Genomic DNA, 27584 nt, shown 5'->3' with positions numbered 1-27584 from the left:
ATACCTTTGTCCATCTGCAAAGCTTCACCCCAGAGTGGCTCCCAATCAACTGATAACCTGAATGAAAAAACAGGGAGCACAAACTTGAAATTATTCAAAGCCTTATATCAAAAAGTGATTTTATATATATGTATATATTATAAAAGTGATTATAAAACTGTAGCAAAATCATTTTTCTTCATTTAAATAATAACAGACAACAATCCCAAGGGCACTAAGGTTTAACTGACCAGGATGGTACAATTTAAAATATGTATGCATCTAATAACACAGGCTCAAAATACATCAAGAAACAATAAGCCAATCCAAAATCACAGGAAGTCATTTTAAGATCGCTCAGTATCTAACAGCTCTCACAGATCAAAACTCAGTGGAGCCCTAAGATCTGAAGCAACAAAGTAAACTTGATCAAGGGCACAGAGAGAGAGACTGCACTCAACAACCACAAGACACACATGCTTTACAAGGACCCAAGGAACATTTATAGAGATAAAAAAGAACCATAGACTACAACAAACAGCAAAAGCAACTAACCATACATTTCTGTACAAAAAACGACTAGGGAACTGTCATCAATAATCTTCAAAAATAAATAATCAGGTGGGCAAGAGATAAAAAGAAAGAAATATTGTCCTCAAAAGTGGGAAAATAAAATTCTAGGAACCTGACATGAATTCTCAGCACCCTCCACAACCTGGCTTTTAAATTTTTTGAGCCACATGAGACTTGAAAAGCATGGAAAAGCTATGCCAAAGCAATCACATTTCCTTATTTTAACACACTGGTGGAGCAAACAAGTAGAACATACTGATTTCAGAAAGCATTTAATAAAGTTTCTCATGAGGCTTCAAGTAATAAACCACAATTACCATGAGTCGCTTGCACAAAAAGACCCTTGACTTGCAGACAAATGAGGTAAATGGAGAAATACAGCCTGGATGATGGCGTAAGTAGATCAGTGGCTGGTTAAACACCCATATTCACAGTGTGACGATTAATGGAACAAAGTCAATTTGGATTACAAGTCTCTAGTGGCAATATTATGAGGCTTTGTCTTTTATCCTCTTCCACATTTGTGTAAACATCTTGCATATAAACAAAGAACTGCTTATCTACTTGAAGATGGAACCAAGTCCAAATGAATAGCTAATCTCAGATACAGAATAAGCATTTTATAGATTCCCGGAGAAAATTCTAGCTTTTTTGGACTCCTATATTATATGTTGCTCACAGCACTATCACAGAAATCACACTCTACTAATTTTTTACATCTTTCTAGTGAAAAAGTTGGCTTAAAGCTCAACATTCAGAAAACTAAGATCATGGCATCTGGTCCCATCACTTCATGGGAAATAGATGGGGAAACAATGGAAACAATAGCTGACTTTATTTTTCTGGGCTCCAAAATCACTGCAGATGGTGACTGCAGCCATGAAATTAACAGACGCTTACTCCTTGGAAGGAAAGGTATGACCAACCTAGATAGCATATTCAAAAGCAGAGGCATTACTTTGTCAACAAAGGTCCATCTAGTCAAGGCTATGGTTTTTCCAGTGGTCATGTTTGGATGTGAGAGTTGGACTGTGAAGGAAGCTGAGCGCCGAAGAATTGATGCTTTTGAACAGTGGTGTTGGAGAAGACTCTTGAGAGTCCCTTGGACTGCAAGGAGATCCAACCAGTCCATCCTAAAGGAGATCAGCCCTGGGTGTTCTTTGGAAGGACTGATGCTAAAGGTGAAACTCCAATACTTTGGCCCCCTGATGCAAAGAGCTGACTCATTTGAAAGGACCCTGATGCTGGGAAAGATTGAGGGCAGGAGAAGGGGACGACAGAGGATGAGATGGTTGGATGGCATCACTGACTCAATGGACATGGGTTTGGGTGGACTCCAGGAGTTGGTGATGGACAGGTAGGCCTGGCGTGCTGCAATTCACGGGGTCGCAAAGAGTCAGACACGACTGAGCGACTGAACTGAACTCCCAAGATACACAGGGTTCTACAAAAATCTGCACTTAGGTAGGTAAAGACTGTACAGCACAGGATGGAACGACCTTGCTGCTGCTGCTAAGTCACGTCAGGCGTGTCCGACTCTGTGCAACCCCATAGATGGCAGCCTTCCAGGCTCCCCCATCCATGGGATTTTCCAGGCAAGAACACTAGAGTGGGGTGCCATTGCCTTCTCCGAACGACCTTAGTTGACCACAATTCACACTATGCAGTTGCTAAGAATCCAAGTGCAGGGTTTTTCTTCTTCCCAAGATGGAGTAACAGAGGGTTTAATCCCCACTTGAAATACCAAAACTGGACAAAACATATGAAACGACAGTTTTCAAGACATGAAACATCTGGCAACAAAGGACGATGATCCAACAGAGATGGGAAACAAACAAGGTTGAGCCTTACCATTATCCAAGCTTATTGCCTTGGAAGTTTCCAAGCTATGCAGCAGGGAGGGAGAACCTAAGTAGAGTTCAGCATTCTCCCTGAGCTGAGAACACAGAAGTAGAGTCTAGAGAAAGAAACCCTGTGGCTAAAGTTTGCAGGATCGAGTTCAGCAGAGACAAGGGCTACACAGAGACGGAACTCTGCAGAGGATTCCTATACTGCTTAGCGCACATGTGAGAGAAAAGCTACCCAACAATAGGAAAGAACCATCTGAAAAGATTAAAGGTATGCCTGGTACTCACAGCCAGCTGGGAACTGTGCCTATTCCTACCAGGTAGACAGATAACCTCAAGATTCCCAAGGCACTGCACAGAGTACACAGAAGGGTTCTGCCTCAATGGTGGGGAAAAAAATTAGCTCTGGTCTCATCCAACAAATCATAAAAGCAAGATTAAAAGGCTCAAGCTGTTTCCAAGTAATTTATCTTTGCCCCAGAATAAATCTCAAAAATGTTTTCAGGAATACAAAAATAATATCCAATCAGATACCAGACTCATTAGAAAAGACCCTGATGCTGGGAAAGACTGAAGGCAAAAGAAGAAGAGGGCAGCAGTGGATGTGATGGTTAGATGGCATCACTGATTCAATGGACATGAACTTGGGTGAACTCCAGGAGATAGTGAGGGACAGAGAGGCCTGGCATATTGTAGTCCATGGGATCACAGAGTTAAAAACGACTTAGCAAGCGAACAACAATAACATCCAAAGATTACCAAGCATGCAAAAAAACTAGGAAAACGTGACCAGTAATGAGGAAAATACTCCAGTAACAAAAACGGACCCAGACATGACACAGATGTTAGCAGGTAAGGACAATGAAACGGTTAAAACTGTATTCCACAGGCTCCAAAAGTGAAGTGGAGACATGGAAGGTAGAAAAGGACCTAAACTGACCTTCTAGAGATGAAACCTACCTCTGAGTTGGAACACACACTGGACAGAAGTAATGGGAGATTCAGCATTAGAGAAGAAAAGATTACTGAGTTAAACTTGAAGACAGCAATAGAAACTATCCAATAATGTAAAGCAGGACAGACAAAATAATTTTAAAGCATGAAAAGCACATCTGTGAGCTGTGGGTCAAATTCAAGAGGCCTATTTATTGGAGTCCCCAGGGAAGAGCAAAGGGACAGAGTAGCGGAAAAATACTTGAAGAAACAATGGCCAAAATTTGTCCAAATTCAATTAAAACGACATATCCACAGAAGTGAGAACCTCACCAAATCTCAAGTAAAGAAACATAAAGAAAGCTACATTGAGACATAATTAAAATCACTCAAAATCAGTAGTTAGAAGAAAATCTTAAAATTAGCCAGGGGGTAAAAAACATTACATTTGAAAGGAACAAACAAAAGATGACTAAAGAGGCCTCATGAGAAGCAACGTGAGCCACTAGACAGTGGAACACCACCCGTCAACCGCAAAAAAGAAGAAAACCGCCAACCTATAATTTTTAGGGTTGGGAAGATCCCCTGGAGGAGGCCATGGCAACCACCCCAGTGTTCTTGCCTGGGCAATCCCATGGACACTCTGAGAAGCCCAGCAGGCTGCAGTGCATGGAGTCACAAAGAATTGGACACGACTGTGAAACTTTCTCAGTTCTAGACACATCAATAAATATCCTTCAAAAATTAAATAACAAAAAAATCCTTCAAAAATTAAATAACAAAAAAAATCCTTCAAAAATGAAGGCAAAAGAAAGCCTTTTTCTGATATACAAAAGGTGAAATAATCCATCACCAGCAAGCCCACACTACAAAAAATGCTAAAAGGAGTCCTCCAGGCAGAAAGAAAAGGCCGTCAGACAGAATATGGATCTGCACAGAGGAATGCAAAGTACCAAGAGTGGCAACTGCATGAGTCAACATATAAGATTTCTTCCTAATTACTTAAATCTGTAATAGATAATTGGCTGTTTGAATCGAAAGAATAACAATCTACTACAGGGCTTAAAACATATGTAAAAGTAAAACGTATGAAAACGACTGCATAGAGGTTTGCGGGGAGGAAACAGAAGTATTGAAGGTTGTTCTACTTTACATAAAGTGGTACAACACCACGTGACGATATACTGGGATACCGGATAGTACAAAACCTCAAGAAACCACTAAGGAACAAAACAAAGCTACAGTTAATAAGCCAACAAAGGATATAAAAGAGGGTCATTAAAAAAAAAAATCTAAAAGAAGACAGTTCAACAAGAGAAAGGAAATCAAAGAATCCACGAGACAAGTAGAAAACAAACAGCAAGTTGCAAGATTTAAACCTATTATAAAAATCACTTTCATTTACTCTAATTAAAAGACACAGGGACTTCCCTGGTGGTCCAGGGGTTTAAGGCTTCACTTTCTCATGCAGGGGGTGTGGGTTGGATCCCTGGTCAGGAAGCTAAGATCCCACATGCCTTGTGGCCAACAAAACCAAAACATAAAACAGAAACAATACTGTAACAAATTCAATGAAGACTTTAAAAATGGTCCACATTTTAAAAAAAAACTTAAAATTAAAAAAAGAAAAAGCATATATATTTCTATGCATAAAATCTGTATATTCTTGTCTGTCTCCTCTAATAGGTCCAGAGTCCCTTGAAGGAGATAACTTCAAGTATCTTAAGTTCCTCTGTACAACCAGATCTGTCACATAAAAGGATCTCAATAATTATAGAAGGAGGGAGAGAGGGAGGCAAGGAAGTGGGTCTACTCACCCCCAATTTACTATTCTTCCTTCTACAAGCAAACCAGGATTATTCATTCATTCAACTGCAGCCTTCTTAATAAGGTAGGACCACAGAAATCCAGATATACTTCTACATAAAACATTTCTAATTAACCCAGCCTAACATCATACGGTCTTTCTTGCATTTAATAATTTTTTTAATGGTACTTCCCTGGTGGCTCAGACGGTAAAACGTCTGTCTAAAATGCGGGAGACCTGGGTTCGATCCCTGGGTCGGGAAGATCCCCTGGAGAAGGAAATGGCACCCCACTCCAGTACTCTTGCCTGGAAAATCCCATGGACGGAGGAGCCTGGTAGGCTGCAGTCCATGGGGTCACTAAGAGTCGGACACGACTTAATAAGGTAGGACCCCAGAAATCCAGATATACTTCTACATAAAACATTTCTAATTAACCCAGGCTAACATCATATGGTCTTTTTTGCATTTAATAATTTTTTTAGTAGACAATGATATGTAAAGAAGCCAGTGACTGCATACCTGAGCCTCACTGATGGTCAAGTACCAACCCAATAAACCAAGCAAAGAGGAAGCTTGCTGGTCCAAGCAGCCTACACAAAAGTGATCCACAGAAACAAGACCGTGCCTCCTTAAACAGCTACAGTTGCCACAGCCACACACAGCTGAGCCAACGGTAGCCAGACTTCTCTTTTTTCCTCTTGGCAATCCCTATTTTGCTTCCTTTTTAAAGTGATAAGTCAGAACACTCAAGGGCTTCCCGGTGGCTCAGCGGTAAAGAATCCGCCTGCAGTGCAGAAGCTGTGGGTTTGATCCCTGGGGTGGGAAGATCCCCTGGAGGAGGAAATGGCAAGCCACTCCAGTATTCTTGCCTGGAGAATCCCAGCCTGGCGGGCCACAGTCCATGGGGTCACAAAGAGTCGGACACGACTGAAGACACTTAGTATGTATGCACTCAGAACGCCTAAGAGTGTAGCACTGTAACAGTTCCTGAGGACTTTCACCTTGTTTAGTAAGAGCTTCTCGGAGAGCAGGAGTGATCATAGCTCTTCTTTCACTGGCTTCACTCTTCACTGTGCTCCTGATCACACTCGTTTCCCCTTCCTGCGGCTCCTTTTCTCTCTGTATTAAAAAGAAATGAATGAAGCCCAGCATTGGTCACGTGCGAGGGAAATAAGAGCACGACAGTCATCCACACGTGGCAAGGATAAAAGTGCTCCTCACAAACCTGTTTTCTCCCAAGTGATCACATTTCCAGTCACACAGTGAGGTAAAGAAACACCAACACCTATTTTTTCCCCTATAAAAGGTGACTACATGGTCAAACACACACATTCGCAAAACATAAATCAATAATCCACTTATCTAGATGTCAAACAGTGTTCACAATCTGAGTACAGACAGCTGCCCAACTTTCACAAGTTATTTCTCTGAATTTCAATTTCTCACCTGAAAAGGAAGAAAAGTAATATCCATGGAGGAGGATTGTGCTGAAGATTAAATGAAATGAAATGACCTGGCATGATGCCTGATATGTCATAGGACTTCACTAAATTATGGCTACTGCTGGTTGTAACACCTGCAAACCCCCAAAACAAGTCCAAAAATTGCTTTGAGCTGCCCAGATGGCCATCTGCTCACAAGTCAAGTTACTCCACCACCTCCACCTCCAAAGCCTTCTTTTAGAAGATCCCATGGTGGAAATCTGTCTTCGGTGATAGAAATCTGAAGGATAATATAAACCTGGGTTTCCTTTTGCCTCCGACCATTAGAAAATTCACAGCCCAACTCTGATCACTGCATCGGACCTTGCATCGTGCTTGTCCTATAGTCTCTGTCCATGACATCATATTACAATGACCCTCATTCACTGTTTACGTTGATTTCTTCCTCTCTTCTTGTTTTTTTTTAAGAGGCAAGATAGTAGCTACAAGAGAGATTCCTTTTTTTTTCTCATTTTTAACATTTATTTATTTGGCTGCTGGGTCAGCTGTGGCACACAGATCTTCACTGCGCCACGCGGCATCCTTCTTTGAGCCACATGGACTCCCTTGCTGTGGCCCTGGGGCCCAGCAGCTGCAGCACACAGGCTTAAGCTGTCCTGTAGCACGTGGGATCTTTGTTCCGCAATGAGGGATCCAACCTGCCTTCCCTGCATTGCAAGGCAGAAGCTTCACCACTGGATCACCAGGGAAGTCCTTGATTTCTTCCCCTCTTTTTAAAGCTCATTACACGTGTATACATGTATACAAGTGTATACAGTGTGTCTTTGGAAGATGGTTCAAGTGCTAACCAATAATTGTGAGACAATACACAAAGACTTGTGTCACACTTTAGAGGAGACACTCTTCAGACCTCACTAAGAGCTACAGAAATCTGACATAACTCAGCTGGGCAGAAACCCTGCCACCAAGCCCGAAACTACCCTCAGGGTCTGTCCATTTTCCATGTCCAGCCCCCAGTGAATCAGTGAGGACACTCACAGCAATGCCCCCTTTCTACCTAAAAGTTAAAACAGCTCGCAGATGACATACTGTCTCAGGTCTATGTCAAACTAATATAGAAAGGAGGAAGATGGTCCATGTTTGAAGCTGGGCAGGAAGGGAATAGGGATTTGCTGTCTCCTTCTATCTATTCTAGGGAATGCTCAAAGTTCTCTATACATAAAATATAAAGCAAGATTAAACATTAAAAAAGAGAGAAAGAGCGGGACTTCCCTCGTGGTCCACTGTTTAAGAATCTGCTTGCCCATTCAGGGACATGGGTTTGATCCCTACTCCAGGAAGATTCCACATGCCACGGGGCAACTAAGCCCATGCCCCACAACTACTGAGCCCACGTGCTGCAACTACTGAAGCCCCGTGCCCTAGAGCCTGGGCTCTGCAACAAGAGAAGCCACAACAATGAGATGTCTGCGCACTGCAACCAGAGCGCAGCCCCGCCCCGCTCACCACAACTAGAGAAAGCCCTCACACCGCAATGAAGACCCAGTGCAGCCAAAAATAAATAAATAAAATTATTTTTTTTAAAGAAAGAGAAAGTTCACCAATGAAATCAGAATTAACCTCTCTATCTTCTATTATTCCAGGGACGTTTCCAAAATGGAAGTCAGTGAAAAAGCACGCTAGAGTAGTCCAATATACTAAGAGACACCCAAGTCCCACAGTGAGTTTATACACGTCCTAAAAGTTAGCATTCCAACTCACTAAATATAATCAAACAGCAAAGTTAATGAAAAGTTTTGCTGCTGTTAATAGAGCTCTCCAAGACATTTTCCCAGATGGAACTAAAAAAATTTATAAACAAACATCAATCATTTGTTCTTATCTATTAGGAAAGTAATCAGTTTTAATGCCGGGCATTTGCTTTAAAAAAAATGTACAGCTATGATTTTGCTAAAATATTTAAATATAGAAGAATTCTTTGGCTTTTTTTTAAGTCTACTTCAGACCCAAAAGCAAAGATGTGAGCTTGAGAAGGAAGTCTCATGGTGGAGCAAAGTGAACTAACCTTGACCTTGAGAGTATTTAAATGTCTCTGAAGTCATTCCAGAGTGAGTTACTGTAATTCCCTACTCCATGCCAGAATTGACAGTAGGTGGCAATAGCTGGCCTCCAAAGCCTGTCACCGTAAAATATCACCAGCTTATCTGCTTCCCCTCAAGGCCACATAAATCCAGAACTGGACCCAGCATGAGACTGGTCTCTGACCACCGTGCTCAGAGCTCCACAGACAACCCCTTCTGGTTTTATGAACTATTTTTTTCGGTTGTACTGGGTCTTTATTGCTCCATATAGGTTTTCGCTAGTTGCAATGAGTGGGTGCTATTCTTCACTGTGATGCGTGGGGGTTGCCTGGATTTCTCGCTGGGGTAGCTTCTCTTGTTGCAGAGCATGGGCCTTGGACCATGTGGGCTTCAGTAGTTGTGATGCGGGGTTAGTTCCTCCAACCGTATGCAGAATCTTCCTGGACCAGGGATTGAACTCATGTCCCCTGCAATGGCAGGCAGATTCCTATCCACTGTACCACCAGGGAAGTCTACCCTTCTGGTTTTAAATGTAAACTTCTAACCCCTATATAATGAACACACTCTTTAAAGAATGGCCATGGGACACCATCCACATCCCATCACTGGAGAAATTATCTATTATAAATCGTGAGTGCAGCTACTCCAGATTCAATCATCTGAACACATAGTTCGTATGGAAAGAAATCAGCAGCTGTGATTAAAGGTCTTGAACGTTCAGGACAAACACTCATCATTCTTTCCCTCTACAGCAGGTTAGTTCTATCTTCCCTATGCAACAGTAATTTCCTTTCTGAAAAGATATACAATGGTTCATAACACTCTCCAAGGAAGTGCAGAGCCCCTTTCAAATTCTAATTCTAATCTCCTAGGTGCAGACATTTTGCCCTGTTTGCCCAGAATAAAACAACTGACACAGGGTCTGTATATTTTTATTTATTTTTTATAGCCCTTTCATAGGCTGAGCAGAAATAAATGAAGATCCCAGAACTGGTCAATCTGGATGCCTCCCTCTCCTGCAACCCCATTGAACAAGCGACCAAGTTCTAAACTCTTAATTCCCAAGCTAGGAGTCCTCTCCATCCAACATGTCACAGCTTCTGCCCACAGCCATGGTCTCCTCTAAGGAACAACTACAACAGCCGAACTTAAGTCTCCTTGTCTCCAACCTTTCACACCTTCCCAACATTCAAACCCATCACACTTGTCTTGAAAGAAAACGCATACCCTGGGACAACCCTGGTAGTCAGGTGGTTAAGAATCCACCTGCCAATGTGGAGGATGTGGGTTCGATCCCTGGTCCAGGAACTAAGATCCCACATGGCACAGGGCAACTAAGCCTGTGTGCCACAACTCCTGAGCCCACATGCTGCAACTCCTGAAGCTCAAGAGCCCTAGAGCCTGTGCTCTGCAACAAGAGAATCCATTGCAATGAGAAGCCCATGCACCGTAACTGGAGAAAGCCCATGTGGAGCAACAAAGACCCAGCACAACCAAAAATAAATAACTTTTTTTTAAAGTTAAAAAAAAACAAAGAACACATGCCCTCTCCAAGCTTCTATTTCCTGATATGCAAAATGGAAGGCCAATTATAAGTTCACCTCTTAGGCACTTGGGAAAATGACTATAAATAAGTGAAAAGTTCTTTCCAAACAGGCAGTGATATATGAATCTGACATAATAAAGGGAGCCAAAAAAGTAGAACTAATTCTATTTTTTTAAAAAGAGGTATTATACAATATTACCTAAATCACCTTCACATCTTCATCCCAGAAACCACAGTACCACCCCAATACTGCCTAGGATAAAAACAGGACAAACAGGAATTTGTTAAAGATTTTAAGATAAAAGTTCCATCTAGTTGGTTAAATGCTGAACAGGTGTACTGCAGCAAGCAGGCCGTCTTTCTGATTGATTAAATTGTTCAAGTCTGTCTGTTTGGGTTTTTTCATATTCATTTACTTACTCATTTGGCTGCATTGGGACTTAGTTGCTCCACAAACTTGTGGGGTTTTAGTTCAGCAACCAGGGATCGAATCCACACCTGCTTTGATGGAAGACAGTCTTAACCAATGGACCGTCAGGGAAGTCCCTGTTTGGTTATTTTATTGATCCTTGTTTACCATCCAGTCACTCCCTTCAATACCAATTCATGCAGAAAACACTGGATATAGAATCCCCAATTCTCCAAAGGTCATTTTCCCCTACAATCAGCCTGCAGCCAGGCCGGCACAGCCAACATTGATACTCAGGAAATGCTGGCTGAATAAATGAATAAATGCCTCAAAACTACCAGATAGTTATTTCCAATGCTACAAGAGCAGATCTGGATTCTAAACCAGGCAACTTTCATAGTAAAAACCCTTCCTCGAGTGTAACTACAACTCCACCTTCTGCAATTCCACCCCACTTCTAAGTGTTCCTAATCCTATAATAAAGGAATCACCCATACACCACTCACCTGTCATGGATGAGTTTTTAAATGACTGATTTCCAATAGGACTCAAAGCTTTTTGTGTACACTAGATTTTAAGGACACTTTTGGAACATTTCAAAAAGCACTTTGACCAGATGTGTCAAGAGCTTTAAAATGGCTTTCCTCTGGCCTCATAATTCTATTTTGGATAACCTGACTTAGGAAAATAACCCCAGAACTCATCATTAAGTCCTCCTGGCTGTATTCAGCCCATACAGCAGAATCAGGCTGTTTTAAAGACAGGGTATTGGGGTTGAAGAGATGTTACCTTACGTTTGAGGGTGAATTTAACACATAAAGCCTTCAAACTAATTATGAAAGGAGAACCGGCTTCACGCAGTTACACTGCAGGACTAAGAGACCTTATAATCGAAACTGGACACACTGAGCTCTTTTTGTAAATTGAAATGTTTCTCTGGTGAGTAATTACCAAGCATCCACCATTGATTTCCAAACTAATGATAACTGATATCACTGTCTGCTTAACCAGAACACACCGTGGGGAGCATTTGAGCAACATTTATTTACTGCAGGAAAAAAACAAGTAGCAATCTGCTTTAGATCTACCAGCACAACATGAGAGAAACAGAAAAGAAACAACCTAAGCATTGCCAGGCTCTTCCTGACTCCTTGTTCTTTAGTCAAACCCCTCAGCCTGCCTCCTGGAAACTACTACTTCTCTGTTTTGTTACTGTTCAGTCGCTAAGTCGTGTCTCTTCCCGACCCCACCAGCTGCAGCACGCCAGGCTCCTCTGTCCTTCACAATCTCCTGGAGTTTGCTCAAATCCAAGTCCATTGAGTCAGTGATGCCATCCAACCATCTCATCCTCTACCACCCCTTTATCCTTTTGCCTTCAGTCTTTCCCAGAATCAGGGTCTTTTCTAAGAAGCTGGCTCTTCACATCAGGGGGCCAAAGTACTGGAGCTTCAGCTTCAGCAACAACCCTTCCAATGAATGTTCGGGGTTGATTTCCCTCAGGATTGACTAGTTTGATCTCCCTGAAGTCCAAGGGACTCCCCAGTCTTCTCCAGTAGCACAATTTGAAAGCATCCATTCTTTGGTGCTCAGCCTTCTATATGGTCCAGCTCACATCCATACATGACTACTGGAAAAACCATAGCTTTGACTATACAGACCTTTGTCGACAAAGTGGTGTCTCTGCTTTTTAATACATTGCCTAGGTTTGTCACTGCTTCTCCTCCGGAGAGACGGCAAAGGGGAGTGAAACGAACAGGTGGAGACTGGGCTTGGCCCCACCACTAACTAGGCAGCCATCTAATTACAGACAAATTGATTTACTTCTCTAAGTTTGTGTCTTACCCTGTAAAATGGTAAAGTGGAGGTGTCAAGGGTATAGACATCAGAGTCAGAGTGAGGACTGAATGAGATCATCCAACGTGTACTATGATTTCTCCTATCCCGCTGAACCTACCCTGGAGCCCTCTCCCCGCACCTCCAAACCACCCATCCTATTCAATCAAATCACACTGCTTTCCACTGCCTTGAGCACAAAGCCCACAGACCTATGGCAGAGCATGAAAGGGCCTCCCTGTCTATTTCAGCCGCCTGTAACTCCCACCCAACTCCACTCTCAACATACCGAACGCTTTTAAGACTCCCCTAACTTGCCAGGTTCCCCCAACACCTACTCCCTCCACACGTGCAATGCTTCAAATTCTGGCTCTCTTGTTCTTGGTTATCACTCCCACCGTTCAAATTCTCTTTGGCTTTACATCCTGCTGCAGAGGGAGGGAGATAGAAAACCATCCTGGTATTCTAGTCAGACTAAACATATCCCACTGGAAGATATCTTCTTACACAATGATAGCGATTAGTTATCAAGGACATACTATATGGCAGACAGTAAAATAAAGGCTTTTGATGGATTAACTTACTGAATCTTTATAACAACTTTATACAGCAGTTAATGTTATTACCTCCCACTGAAGCACAGAGAGTGAAATAACGTGCCCAGACAGACAAGCTGAGATTGTGTGACTCCGTGAAAACTAGTGAAAATTACTCAAAAAGAGGTCTTCCGGTAGGAGTGTTGTGGTCCAATTCTACAGCTGATGCTCTTCAGGACTAGAGCATCCTGCTTCCTCTACAGTAACAACCAAGGCAATTTAGTATGAAACAGAATGATGACTGGGCAGAAAGCAGCTTGGGAATATGTATGGATTAACCCCCAAAGAAAATCCCCCAAAAATATAAAAAAGAAGAGCCAGGCGGTAAGAAACCCATCACTGAATTTAGTACACTGTGCCCAATAGTAAGTGAACACAAGGGACACAAATGGGAACTCTGCTGAGACCACATAATAATGAAAATCAAAAACTGGTGGCTGATTTTCATGCTGTACTTAAGTTGGAAATATATATATATATGTATGTATTTTCCCCCTAAATCTAATGACTTTATGAGATTTCTAGGAGAAACCTGAAATATCTTAAGCCAGCTGCTTGAAGTTCATAAAGTCCAGAATCATTTCATTTCAAAAAATAATTTACATGGATGTCCAAATTTTCCCTTAGTGCTTTTTCTCCAGCGCCCTCTAATGGACATAAGATGAAAAGGCAAAGAAAAAATACACCCACAAACTATTCCAAAGCCTTACAGTACATGTGAAATCTGCTAAAAGTAGATCTATGTGTTCTCCACACACACACCACACACACACACACAAACACACACACGTACAGTGTTAACTATATGAAATGGTCAATGCGTTAACTTGACCATGGAAAGCATTTCACAATGTTTACATATATTAAATCATCACATTATACACCCAAAAAGAATCACATTATACAACCTAAGTATATAAAATTTTGTCAATCATATCTTAATGAAGTTGGAAAACAATTATCCCACAAATCTTCACCCACTACAAATAAAGCTATAAATGTGCTCAGTTGCTCAATCGTATACAACTCTTTGCGACCTCAGGCTCCTCTGTCCATGGGATTTCCTAGGCAAGAATACTGGAGTGAGGGGCTGCCACTTCCTACTCTAGGGATCTTCCTGACCCAGGGATCGAATCTGTATCTCTTGCATCTCTTCCACTGGCAGGCAGATTCTTTACCACTAGCGCCACCTGGGAAGCCCTAAAGCTATAAATATCTGCTCTTAACTTGGCAGATCCAGAAATCTACCTAAATCAGGCATCTCACACACTGAAATTTATCCTATTTTAAGACAATTTCACTGTGAAAATAACTCAGATTTTTATTAAGAGTCATAAAATTATACATTTGCTTTGACCCAGTAACTCAACTCAGGGAATATGTAAACCAAGAAAATATCAATACTTCGTTCTAAGTAAAAAGGTCTCAGTTCAGTTCAGTCACTCAGTTGTGTCCAACTCTTTGTGACCCCAGGAACCGCAGCACACCAGGCCTCCCTGTCCATCACCAACTTCCAGAGTTCATCCAAACTCATGTGCATCGAGTCGGTGATGCCATCTAGCCATCTCATCCTCTGTCGTCCCCTTCTCTTCCTGCCCCCAATCCCTCCCAGCATCAGAGTCTTTTCCGATGAGTCAACTCTTCACATGAGGTAGCTGAAGTATTGGAGTTTCAGCCCTGGCATCAGTCCTTCCAAAGAACACCCAGGACTGGTCTCCTTTAGGATGGACTGGTTGGATCTCCTTGCAGTCCAAGAGACTCTCAAGAGTCTTCTCCAGCACCACAGGTCAAAAGCATCAATTCTTTGGCACTCAGCTTTCTTCACAGTCCAACTCTCATATCCATACATGACCACTGGAAAAACCATAGCCTTGACTAGACGGACCTTCATTGCCAAAGTAATGTCTCTGCTTTTTAATATGCTAAGGGTCTCAGACCAGTGCTAATTACAATGGCAGAAAAGCTAAAACAGACTAAATGACCAACTCCAACAGAATGCCTAAGCAAATTTAAAACGTCTAAGCATATTTACTTCTCATTTCAATCTGTCAGACTTCCGGAGACTATAACGCGTTTGAACACACAGGTTCCCACCTCACTCAGTGCTGTGAGGAGAGCAGAGGTTAAGATCCACGTTTCGTAGACAAGGGGATTAAGGCCAGAGAAGATTACGCATTGCCCTTAAGGCACCAAGTTACAAGCCAGTTGGCCCAGACCCTGAACCTACATCTCACACACTTGTCATTCTTAATAACTTCTCTACTACGGCTTCTAAAGGCTTTCCCGGCAGCTCAGCGGTAAAGAATCCACCAGCAATGCAGGAGACGCAGGTTCTATAGCTGGGTCAGGAAGATCCTCTGGAGGAGGGCATGGCAACTCACTCCAGTATTCTTGCTTGGAGAATCCCACGGACAGAGGAGCCTGGAGGGCTATACAGTCCATAGGGTCACACAGAGTTGGACACGACTGAAGCAACTTAGCATGCAGGCATGCAGGGCTTCTAAAATACAAAAGCTACTAAAAATGACAGCAGCAACACCAACACACAAAAGTATCAGAAAGAAAGTAACAAAATGCTGCAACAGGAACAATCGCAATTTTAAGTTTGGAAAATAATTTAATTGTAGATTAGAGTCTGACACACAGTATTTTGGGGTTATGAACTTTACCAAAGAAGCCAAATAACCCAATAAAAGCATGGGTAAAGGATCCTGTTTAGTAAAGAATTTTGCCTTGGGACCTCCCTGGCTGCCCAGTGGTTAACACTTCACCTTCCAATGCAGGGAATGTAGTCTGATCCCTGGCTGGGGAGCAAAGAGCCCACATGCCTTGCAGCCGAAAACCCAAAACATAAAACAGAAGCAATATAGTAACAAATTCAATAAAGATTTTTAAAATGGTCCACAGCAGAAAGAAAAAAGGGGCTTCCCCAGTGGTCCAGTGGTTAAGAGTCTGCCTGCCAATGCAGAGGACATTGGTTCAATCCCTGCTCGTAGGAGAGCCCGTGCACCACAACTACTGAGCCAGCATCAACAGCTCTTGAGCCATGACTGCTGAACCCACACAGCCTAGAGCCTGTGCACTGCAAAAAGAGAAGCCCCCACAATGAGAAGCACACGCACCACAACGAAGAGTAGCCCCCAAGCCCCACAACTAGAGAAAGCCCATGAGCAGCAACAAAGACCCAGCACAGCCAAAAATAAACAAACCTTTGGAAAAAAAGTCTTAAAAATAGAATTTCACCTTGCCCAAAGAGAAGTCTGGCCTGATTCCCATTCCTGGAAAGTAACCTCTAAACCCTGGGAACTTCCTGTGTGAGGGCAGTATCTTTGTTATTCACGGGAGGCACTGAACTGTTTATGCTAATAGGGTGACTCATGCCAAACTCTGGGGGCACTGTGATGAAGGCTGGGTTCAACCACGGGGGCAATCAATCAATCAGCCAAACCTACATAATGAGGGGCTTCCCTGGTGGCTCAGATGGTAAAGAATCCGCCTGCCATGCAGGAGAGCCGGGTTTCATCCCCGGGTTCAGAAGATCCCCTGGAGGAGGGCATAGCACCCCACTCCAGTACTCCTGCCTGGAGAATCCCATGGACAGAGGAGCCTGGCAGGCTACAGTCCATGGGGTCGCACAGAGTCAGACATGACTGAAGTGACTTATCACAATAGCACATGTATAAAATAGATGACTAAGAGAACCTACTGTGTAGCACAGCGAACTCTACTCAGCGCTCTGCGGTGACCTAAGTGGGAAGGAACTCCAAAAGAGAGGAGATATATGTATACATGTAGCCATTTCACTTTGCTATACAGCAGAGACTGACATAGCAGGGTGAAGCAACAATACTCCAATTTTTTAAAAAAAAAAGGTTTTCACAAAGCCCATGTTACAACAGCAAAAAGCAAAGTATACAACTTGCAAAACAGGAGGACGAGAAATAAAACTGTCCAATTATGAGCTCACATGGACTATGCACCAAGAGGCAACGCTGGCTGTCAACCAACTGTAGGATCCCAGCTCACCGTTTCCCAAAATTACAGTACCTTTTCTTTCTTCACATGATCCATAATCTTGCCGAGGTCTTCAACATCAATGACAGAATTCTGACTCTGATGGTCCTCAGTATCGGACTCTTCCTCACTGGTGCTCCCAAAGGGCTCTTCCTCCTGGAACATCAATTGTAAAAAGTAGCCAAGTGTCTAATAATCCTTCCCAAGTTGTGAGTTCACTGAATGGACTTGAGATATTTTAGGCAAGAGGCCAGCCAGTTCCGAGTCAAATCTAAAGAAGCCCATCACTCACACATTATCTATGGTTACTTTAAGAATACGGCAGAACCAATGCTGCAACAGAAACAGTATGGCCCACAAAGCTGGAAATATTTACCTGCTGGCCCTTTACCAAAAATGTTTCCTAATCCTTGATTTAAACAAAGAAGCAACCAGACTCAAGGGAGGAATTAAATGAGGAAAAGGGAGGAATCAAGAATGGCTCTTTGGTTCCTTTCTTAATTAACGGAGATGGTGGTGCTATTTCCTAAGATGAGAAAGACTTGCAGAGAGACACACCAGAAGAGTAGAGGGGAAGAGTTCCACTTTGAATTTGTCAAGGAGGAAATACCTTAGACATCCAAGGAGAGATATTAAAGAGGCAATTGCAAACATGGAATGACAGGAACAAAGGTGGAGAGAAAGACAGGAAGTGAAAATGCAAAGTTGTTCCCGAAAGACACAAGCGACCAGTGGCCCAAAGGCAACAGCAGTGATACAGCCTGACAACACAAGCCTCAAAGGAACTGGGGTGTCCGAAGGAAGAAGAAAGAGAAACGTTTAGAATGTGAGGGATCAAAGAGAGGAATCTGGGATAACTCACAGCCTTCAAGTTTGAATGATCAGAGTCATTAAATAAGAGACGACGGGAGGAGTATGTGGTTAAAGGGTAAAAAGATCATGAGCTCAGCTCTGGACACACTTAACTTCTCCAGGCCCGTTTCCTCACCTGCACACTCGGGTAGAAACCTACTGGACTCCAGCAAGGCAACGACCAGAGAACAGGTTAAGGACAACACCCAGCCCAGCATGGCTTAACCCAAGACCCCGCTGCCTCTAGAACACGCCCCATGTGAGTTTCAGCTCTTCCTTCCAACCAGAAGCCAAGAAATGCATTTCAGACAGAGGAAAGGTTCAGCATCTCCAAACCCAGGAGGAAAACAGGGAGACATGGGCCTGTGGGCTCCGTACCTCGGCGTCTCCGTGATGCAATTCCTCCTGTGCGTGGGACCCTGGCTCCGCCGCCTCTGAGCCGCGCTGATTAGACTCGCACTTGCCTTTCTTGCAGTTGCCCCTGCAGCGCTTTCTCTCTCCTTTGCAGAGTGCCTGCAGCCGGGAGATGAACTTGGCCTTCCAAGCTGTGAAGTCGGCCTCAATGCTGCCGTGCTTGCTTTTCACCACGTTGCCATCGCCTTCCCCTCGGGTCATCACGCGATGAGCACCGAGCATCCAGAGCCACTTGTCCACATTCTTCCCCACCTGCGGGAGAAAGGGACAGGTGAGCAAGAACAGCCCTCCGGATCAGAAGATGCCAGTCTGCGCTGCGACAGCTGGGGCTCCCGCTGGGGGACTGTCCTCGGTGGCTGCCAGGAAGAAGGAATCGCTCCGTCAAAAGGCCTTCAGGGTGCAGATGTGGAAAACAGACACATGGACACAGTGGGGGAAGGAGAGCAGGTGAATTGGGAGATGAGCACTGGCATATACGCACTACCGTGTGTAAACAGACGGTTAGTGGGAAGCTGCTGCACAGCACAAGGAGCTCAGCTCGGTGCTCTGCGATGACCCGGAGCGGCAGGATCAAGGCTGCGGCTGAGGTTCAAGACGGGGGATATATATACACACAAAGCTGATTCCCACTGTGGTGTGCCAGGAACTAAAACAACACTGTAAAGCAATTACATTCCAATTTTAAAAAATGTTGAACAGGGGTTTGAAGAAAAAGGGGCCAGGTGCCCTCAGCCCCATCCATCCAGGGGTACAGTTGATATATTCAGATAAGATTCTGCAGAAGTTTTTTTGTTGTTTTGTTTTGTTTTTAATAAAGGGGGCGGACAAACTCTTAAACTAGGAGCTAGTACCTAAAGAAGAACTTGGAAACGACTCTTCTAAGTAATGGTCAGAATGAAACCACTCGATAGCAAAATCAGTTTCTTCCAAAATGTAGTAACACCTCTGGGATCAAAGACCATGAAACAACAAGGTACAAACGGAACCCATCTGGCAAGACTCATGACTTCGTAGCCAGAAATGTGCTTTATTACAGTATGAAGCACTTCAGCTGAGGCACGGGAGTTATCAAGAAGCACAGTGAAGTGATCGAAAGTGATCACTTAACTGATCAAAAACTTAACAGGCTTCCTGAGTGGCAAGGCAGTAAACAAAATATTTATGTATCTGAATTTTACCTTTGGCCTAATTCCTTTGAAAATATGGGGGTTGGGGGGGCGGTGGTGGCAGGTGGAGAACACACATCTTGAAAAGATAAACTGGATGAAAATGTACCTACCTTGTTGAAGTGGCTCACATACACAGAATTTCCCAGGCCAAACACCGCGTATCTCATCCCCTTCAGGTACGTTTTGCCAAATCGAAAGTCGTTGGCTGCTTCCTCCAGCCACTTGCAGAACCACTCGGCGCTCTCAGGCGGTTGACCATCAGTGTAGGTGGCAACCAGGAAGGCACAAACATTTTTACTAGTAACCTAACCAAGAAAAGCCGTTATTTCAGAAGAGTGGCCGAGACACAAGTTATCTCAATCAAGAAAATCCTTTCTGAAATGCTGACATTCACAACACCGTAGCCTCTACGGGTGCTTTTAGAAATGTTACTTATTTTCAGAAGAGAAAGAAAACACAGCCAGGGGAGAAAACCCAGCCCTCTGTTCCTGCCAACACACCTCCTGGTGCCCTTCACCATATACTCCATCCCATTTCCCAGCTTCTGTTTGTCATATTAGAAACTAAAGCCAAATCAGTAAGGAAGAAATATAGAAATAGTTCTAAAAAATTCCCTGAAAAATTAAAACAATAACATGTTAAGTGTAAAGTGACTTAACACTTGGCATCAACATCTCCATGGGAAACCAAAAATCACATCAACGGTCCTATGAGCCACAGAATTTCATCTGCTTGAGTATGTCTTCACAGATCCAAGCCAGGAACTAAGTTATAAGCTATTGTTCAGTTGCTAAGTCATGTCTGACTCTGAGACCCCATGGACTACAGGCTTCCCTGTCCTTCACTATCTCCTGGAGTTTGCTCAAACTCATGTCCACTGAGTCAGTGATGCCACCCTACAATCTTATCCTCTGTCACCCCCAAGTAACCCTTTATGATAATTAAGTACCCAAGCTTGTTAATAACGTCTTAAATTTATTTATTTGGCCACGGTGGGTCTTGGTTGTAGCACACAGGATCTTGAGTTGTGGCTCACGGACTCTCCAGTTGTGGTGCTTGGGCTCCAGAGCACATGGACGCAGTAGCTGTGGCACGCGGGATCTTAGTTCCCCACCAGGGATCGAACCCACGTCCCCTGCATTGCAAGGTGGATTCTTAACTACTGGGCCACCAAGAAAGTCCTGCTAATAATTTTTTAACAAATAATTTCAAGTAGATTCAAGCTCACTCATTTGCATTCCAATGTGTTCCTGGGGAGAAAGAAAATGGACACATACAGCCAAAAGTTTCTCCACTAAGAAAGGACTGGCAAGCCATAGCCCACAGGCCCAATCCTGCTTGCTGCCTGCTTTTGTAAATAAAATTTTACTGGAACACTGTCACACTCACTCATTTGCGTATTACCTCTGGCTGCTTTGTCTCAAAGACAGAACTCCATAGCTGCCTGGCCCACAAAGCTCAACATATTTCCCAAGTGGCCCTTTACAGAAAAGGTTTGTGGACGCCTGTTCCAAGGGCTTCTCCAGCTTGAGCTGCTCCAGAATCATCTGGGGCACTTGTTCAAACACAGTCCCACCAGGTCCAGATTCTGCTTCAGTGAGGTTAGGCCAGGACCTAAGACTCTGCAATCCTGATGAGTCCCCAGGAGAGGCTGATACTGCCAGTTCAAGGACCACACCTGGACAACCTCTGCTGTGGGCCAAACTCCCTACCTGCGCGCGGCTGGAGGAGGGGGCGGGCATTCCTTAGGTGAAGAAATTAAGCTCTCACAGATATGATGTAATGCCTGGAGGTCACACAGGCACTAAGAGATTTTTCTAACTCCAAAACCCACACTACTTCTGTTATCCAAGTGGCCCCTGACCTTTCAGTAGGCTGACATGTGGTTCACATACCCGGCACCCGGCTGTGTGTGACAAACCTCCTTGATGATGAGATTCGAAACAGGAGGGAACTTCATACCAAGCTTTCAGTCTAACACCCCAGAGGGACCAGCCCCAACCCCTCCAGAGTCAGCACCCTCACCACATACTCGGCACCTCTCACTGATCCTGAAAACTCAACCAGTGGAAATCCCTAAGCATGAAAATTAAATTTTATCTGAAGAGTCTATTTATCCCAGAACACAAGAGGTCAATTAAAATTGAAAGTTGTGACCAAAGGAAAAATAAGATAATTACCAACCTCTTCTACGAGACAGTCATCTGGGTCATAGTCCTTCAGATTAATCATTGCCACAGGCAGATCGAGGGAGCTAAGTGCTTCGGCCAGAATTGTCGCAAATCCCTAACAGGAGGGGGAAAAAAAATCAAATACAGTCTCCAATAAACTAAATAAGTGAAAAATACAGTCTTCATTTACTCCTGTTGGCCAGGGAAGGAGACATTTATCAGGAAAAACTTTCCCACTTGACTGACAGTTATCACCATAAACACAAATACTGTTCTCACTTCTACCGTTTTCTCGAGCATCTTTACAGAGATCAATCATTCAGCGGTGCTGTTCTCGCTCTACAAGTACACAGAAGGGATTCGATCTCAATTGGCTTTCTGACATTCAGGCTGATTTGCCCTTCTACAACAAACATATAGACGGAGAAGAAATACTAAAGAGGGGAGAGAATGGGAAATGTGAGAACTGTGAACACAATTCTGGAAGAGAGAAGCCAAACAGAAGTAGACTGACAAGCAGAAGAAAGCCTCAGGGGAAACAGAAAACCAGAGGGGCTCTGGGATCTGTCAGTCCCTATGACAAAAGTGGGAGGGAGCCATGGGCCCCAAGAGAACCAGTCAGCAGAGAACCTATATATGGGGGCAGTGAATCCAGAGCTGCTGTGAGTGTTCGCCTTTTACCTCCAGGCGGACTCCGGCAAGCTCTTCTCCAAACAAAATGAACCAATGTTTGGAGAAGGCTACAACTTCTAGCCAGACGTTGGCACCCCAGGAAAAACCTCCTCCTCTTTTTGACTTGGAAGCCTAACACTTGGCTCACCAGCTGCCAGGACTAAAGCTAAGCCTGCCCTACAGGGATCAGCACACTGAGACCTGCAGGCAAAACCCAGCCCTTGTCTTTACAAGTGAAGGCTACTGGAAGACCTGTTGCTCAGATGGTCAAGAATCTGCCTGCAGTGTGGGAGACCCAGGTTCAATCCCTGAGTCGGGAAGATCCCCTGGAGAAGGGAATGGCAGCCCACTCCGGTATTCTTCCCAGGAGAATCCCATGGACAGAGGAGCCTGGCGGGCTGCAGTCCATGGGGTCTCAAAGAGTCGGACACGACTGAGTGATGAACACTACTGCAATACACTCATGCTCATTTATTTACAAATTATCTATGGCCTCTTCCACAAGGCATCAGCAGAGCTGAACAGCTTCAGCAAAGACCACACAGTCTATGAAACCTAAAAATCTAAAAAATTACATGCCAAATAAAATATCTAGCCCTTTACAGAAAAACTCTGATAAACAGAACTGAAAGCTCTAGATAACATGATCCCTTGGGAGGCAAGTGAGTGCAGATAAAGACACAGTCTGAAGAACTGTACCCTAAGATGCTCCTATCTTTGGAGGGCAAAAAGATGGGTAGAAATCCACCAATGATAGTGAGGAAGGTGAGCCTCAGCATAGGAGGAGGAGAACCTAGAGACAAGTGTCCCAAAGTTCAATGAAGAAAGTAGGTCAACAAGGAAGGCGTTGTCATGCAGCTAACATGTCAAGGAAGATGAAGACTGAGGATGAATTAGCCACGTGCAAGTCACTGGGAACAGGCTGGGGCACGCAAGCCTACCTGGAGTGGGTCAAGAAAAACAGAACAAAGACCAGAGATGGCAAGCACAGACAACATTTTCAAGGAATAATACTATACCAAGAAAAAATCGAGGTGGTAGTTAAAGGGGGATGTGGGGCCAATAGGCAATAGGTCACAACGGCATACCCTGACCCACCTCGCACAGAGCTTCCAGCGAGAACTTACAACTGGAGAAAACAAATCTATTTGGAGTTGAGAAAATCCACACCAGTTATCCCATCGTTTCCCCCCCAGTACGAACAGAAAACCATGGATCATCAAGACCATGATGAGAACAAGCAGGAGGAAAGAGAATATCAGCAGAAACTCTGAGGAAGTGGCTAAATCATGGGATTGACAAAGGAACTCGCTGAAATGTATTTTTAAATTATGAAATAGAGGCTATAAAAATTGCACAGGATGGAATTTTTACAATTAAAAACACTATAACCAAACTAAGACATTAAAAAAAAAAAGGTTTGGGGGACTTCTCTGGTGGTCCAGCGGCTAAGACTCCACACTCTCAATGCAGGGAGTCCAGATTTAATCTCTAGTCAGAGAAATAGACCCCACATGCCCAAATGAAGATCCCCCACGCCTCATCTAAGACCCAGCTCAGCCGAATAACTAAATAAATAAATTTTTTAAAGGTTCGGAGTTAAAATTCAAGAAAAAGTACAAGAGAAAGGATCTGAAATGCAGCATATATGTACGCTAAGACACTTCAGTCGTATCCAACTCTCTGCAACCCTATGGACTGTAGCCCGCCAGGCTCCTCTTTCCATGAGATTCTCCAGGCAAGAATACTGGAGTGGGTTGCCATGCTCTCCTGTAGGGGATCTTCCCAACCCAGGGATCGAACCCACGACTCTTACATCTCCTGCATTGGGAGGCAGGTTCTTTACCACTGTGACTCCCTTGAAACACAGACCATCCAAAGGGTCCAACATCCAACAGAGTCACAGAAATAAAGCACAGAGAAAACAAGGGGGGAAAAAGTAGACCCAAGAAATGTTAGCAGAATGCACACAAAATCTCCAGAACAAAACAGCACAAGTATCCAACAGTGTCTGAGAAAGACCCACCCTAGACCCCGTCTCACAGAAGCGCCGAACATCAAGGACAAACAAATGATTCTAAAAGCTTCCAGGAACAACCACCAAAAAAATTCATCTATGAAGGAATGGGGCAACCAGCCTCCTCTTCAGCAACACTGCCTGCTAAAGACAAGGAAGTGATACTGTCAAAGTTGGAAGGAAAAACTTTTGACCTAGTCTTCTATACTCAGCTAAATATGAATCAACCAAATTCAAAGCCAAACAGAGAAATTCAGATGGCACACCTTTAAGGAGGGCCATTGAATTCATATCAACTATGCGGGCAACATTAGGGCGCTGAGATCTGAGGAAGTGACTGATAAAAGGAGTCAATAACTTTTATCTAGTTGGAATAAATCTAGAAACGTGGCCCAGCAGGTTGAAAAAATAACCCTCAGAGGAACTAAAAACATAAACAGTTAAAATAGATTCTCCAAAGTGTACTCTCAGTATGAACCCTCTGTACACGTGGATTTGTTACTATCTGCAAGTATTAACTGGATCTTTTTTAAAAAATGTAAAAGCATGCTTAAAAGAGCATTTTAAGCATTCTCATTTTTTTATGAGAAACAAAAAAATGACTCTGTTTTGGCAGCCCAGAAGCCTTTCTTACATTTCTTCCCGTTTCATGCTCTGCTGCTGACAGCTGAACTGAATTATAAGTGACCTTCAATTAGGATACACAGCAGGACGTACTGAAAACCTTTTAAAAAGTAGTATTCTACAAAACATACACAAGAGGGCAGTAAAACTCTCTATAATACTCTACCAAAATAGCGACTTGAAATTTTCAGTTTATTTTCATAAATTAGCCTTAGTATCTTTTCCTAGAAAGCAATAAATAGCTGTGACTTTCATAACAAAAAAAGCAGGCAGCTTTCAGATACAACTAAAGCATCTTTCAGCTCTATATCTGCATTTTGCACCTATACAGTATTCAACGTATATCATTAACACTTTTAACACTGTTAGAAATCAAAATAGATTTTAATTAAATAGATGTGTGAAGTTGTGAACATAAGGGCCCATACTGGACACTACTGCTACCATTTCTCACTAGCCTCTACTTCTATAGCCAATAATGGACTTGGAACTCCAAGTCTCCATTCTGCTGAGCAGAAGCAAGTTTTAGAACAAAGACCCTGCAAGACAGTGGCCACCAGACATTAAAGAACACTTTTCAGAGATTTCTTAAAAGATCAGGAGACCCAAGGAAAAGTGTCATATAAAGTTCTCACCTTTGCTGTGCCAGTCTGAGAACCATAAAATATCTTCACTCCAGACACAAAGACTTCCTTCTTTGGACGAAAGATATAGCCATTCGTCATCAAATCCTGAGATGCTTTTGGAGCGGTTTTCTCCTGTGAGTTCTTGTTCTTGAAATAAACACAAAATCCATCAAGTTTCAATCTTCTCCCAACTTCATTAGGGATGAACATTAGCTCAAATACTGACCCATTTTATTATTCTCTTAATCTTTCAATTGTACTCCTCAAATATTGACACCTTGATATAATTAGGTTCTTTAAAACCAGGGACCACATTTCTTAAGACTATGATTTCCATTCCCTCCAGGATAAAACTACACATACTTTCACCTATAATGTGCTTTAGTGGAGTAATAGCACAAATTTATTTTCTGATTCTAATTAGTGGAAAGAAAAGAGACTACTACCATCCCTTAAAAGTGCTGAGCAGATTTTCGGTATTTGCAAAATTGAATTTTTCACTACAAAATCCTCCTGTATCTTAAGAATGCGATGTCCACAGTCCAGCAAAGAAAAGCTAAATAACTTAGTCTATAAAAATTGACAAGAGGGACTTCTCTGGTGGGCCAGCGGCTAGGACTCTGCGCTCCCAATGCAGGAGGCCCCATTCAATCCTTGGTCAGGGAACTAGATCCCACATCCCACAACTAAGACCCAGTGCAGCCAAATAAATAACACTTTTTTTAATTGACAAGAAAAAAATGGGAGCATGAAAAAAGTATGTCTAGAGACTAAACATGAAAGTAATCAAAAGTTCTTTTTAGAATTTCCATATTTTTCTGGAAGCCTTAGAAAATCTGCACTCTGAAATCTCTATAAAATCTGATGCCAAATACTCTCCTGTGGAAAAAAAAAAACAACAACTCCACTCACCTGCTTCCTGATGACAATCTGGAAACAAATCCAAAGGCTAAAACCAAAGGCAAAGCCCAAGTATATGTAAAACCTGTTTATCCATAACGATATTAAAGGTGAGGAGAAGTCCCAGGTATCCAAAGCGGGATCTAAATTTAAAATGATCCGTATAAACAATTTTATTTATAAGGTTACACATACAATGATGCCCATCCTTATCAGCATTATAAAAGAAAAGCCAATCTTCATATTCAAAAACCCTGCTCAGATATCTGTAAAAAAAACCCTAATAAAACAACACATACACATTATGTGATAACATGACATAATTATAATGATAAAATGTTAATTCAAAAAATTAAAAAAATTTTTCATTTAGATATAGCATTTGAAAGGAAAGGAATATAGTCAAAACATTGTACTTGAGTTAATTTTTCTTTTTGTTAGCTGCTCCATCAGAAAATCTTAAAATCATACTAAAAGTATTCCTTTTTTTTTTTCTAATAATTTTATGAGACCCAAAGCTACTTGCAAAGGATTCTCAAATAACTGACCTTAAGCCCCACAGTTTTTAAGGGAGATTTGGATGGACCTGGCCTCAAAAGCTGAGTCTGCGGGCAATTTCAAAAGACGAAGTCTAAAATTTAGGGCTTACAGGTGCCACTCCGCCCTGGAAAGGACCAAAATTCCTCAACACACGTGGGTAATAGGGAAAGGCAGTTTTCTCTGCGTTTTACCTGAGGGTAGAAGCACAATTCTAAATTCCTCTCCTAGCCTCAAAAGGCAAAAGCCAGGTCACAAGCAGGGATCTGTCCTCCCAAGCGCCCAGTGGCACCGATCCTGGCCGGAAAAGGGCAACACATTCTAGAGGAAGGGGCCCGAGGGTCTCAGAAAAATGATTTCCTCCCTTCCTGGCCCCACGAAACTTGCCCGTCTGGGGCCCTTACCCATTCTCCTCAGAGCCGGAGCCCTGCGGCCCGACAAGAGACCAGGTCTGCGGACCTAAGAAACCTAGGGTCCGGTGTGAATACTGGGAGGCCGCCAGAACTACCTCGCAGCACTAGCTGTGTGCCCGGAGCCAGAG

At 43.1% G+C, this 27584-nt stretch overlaps 1 protein-coding gene across 1 annotated transcript; it reads right to left on the bottom strand.

Annotated features, from left to right (window-relative positions):
- Positions 1–6: 6 nt before the first annotated feature.
- Positions 7–27584, bottom strand: LOC128071308 (S-adenosyl-L-methionine-dependent tRNA 4-demethylwyosine synthase TYW1-like; the record flags this gene model as incomplete). The annotated part of the gene is made up of 9 exons (XM_052664191.1): positions 27448–27584; positions 26519–26649; positions 25616–25753; positions 21681–21782; positions 19607–19801; positions 18292–18579; positions 17095–17217; positions 6142–6259; positions 7–57 (listed from the first exon to the last, which is right to left on the bottom strand). Coding segments are annotated over exons 1-9 (1150 nt in total), but the record flags the coding sequence as incomplete, so codon positions are not given.

The sequence above is a fragment of the Budorcas taxicolor genome, unplaced genomic scaffold (genome assembly GCF_023091745.1).
Source record: "Budorcas taxicolor isolate Tak-1 unplaced genomic scaffold, Takin1.1 scaffold335, whole genome shotgun sequence".
Lineage (NCBI taxonomy): Eukaryota > Metazoa > Chordata > Mammalia > Artiodactyla > Bovidae > Budorcas > Budorcas taxicolor.
The sequence above is the reverse complement of the archived record's forward strand: the minus strand, read 5'-3'. Positions and strand labels throughout refer to the sequence as shown.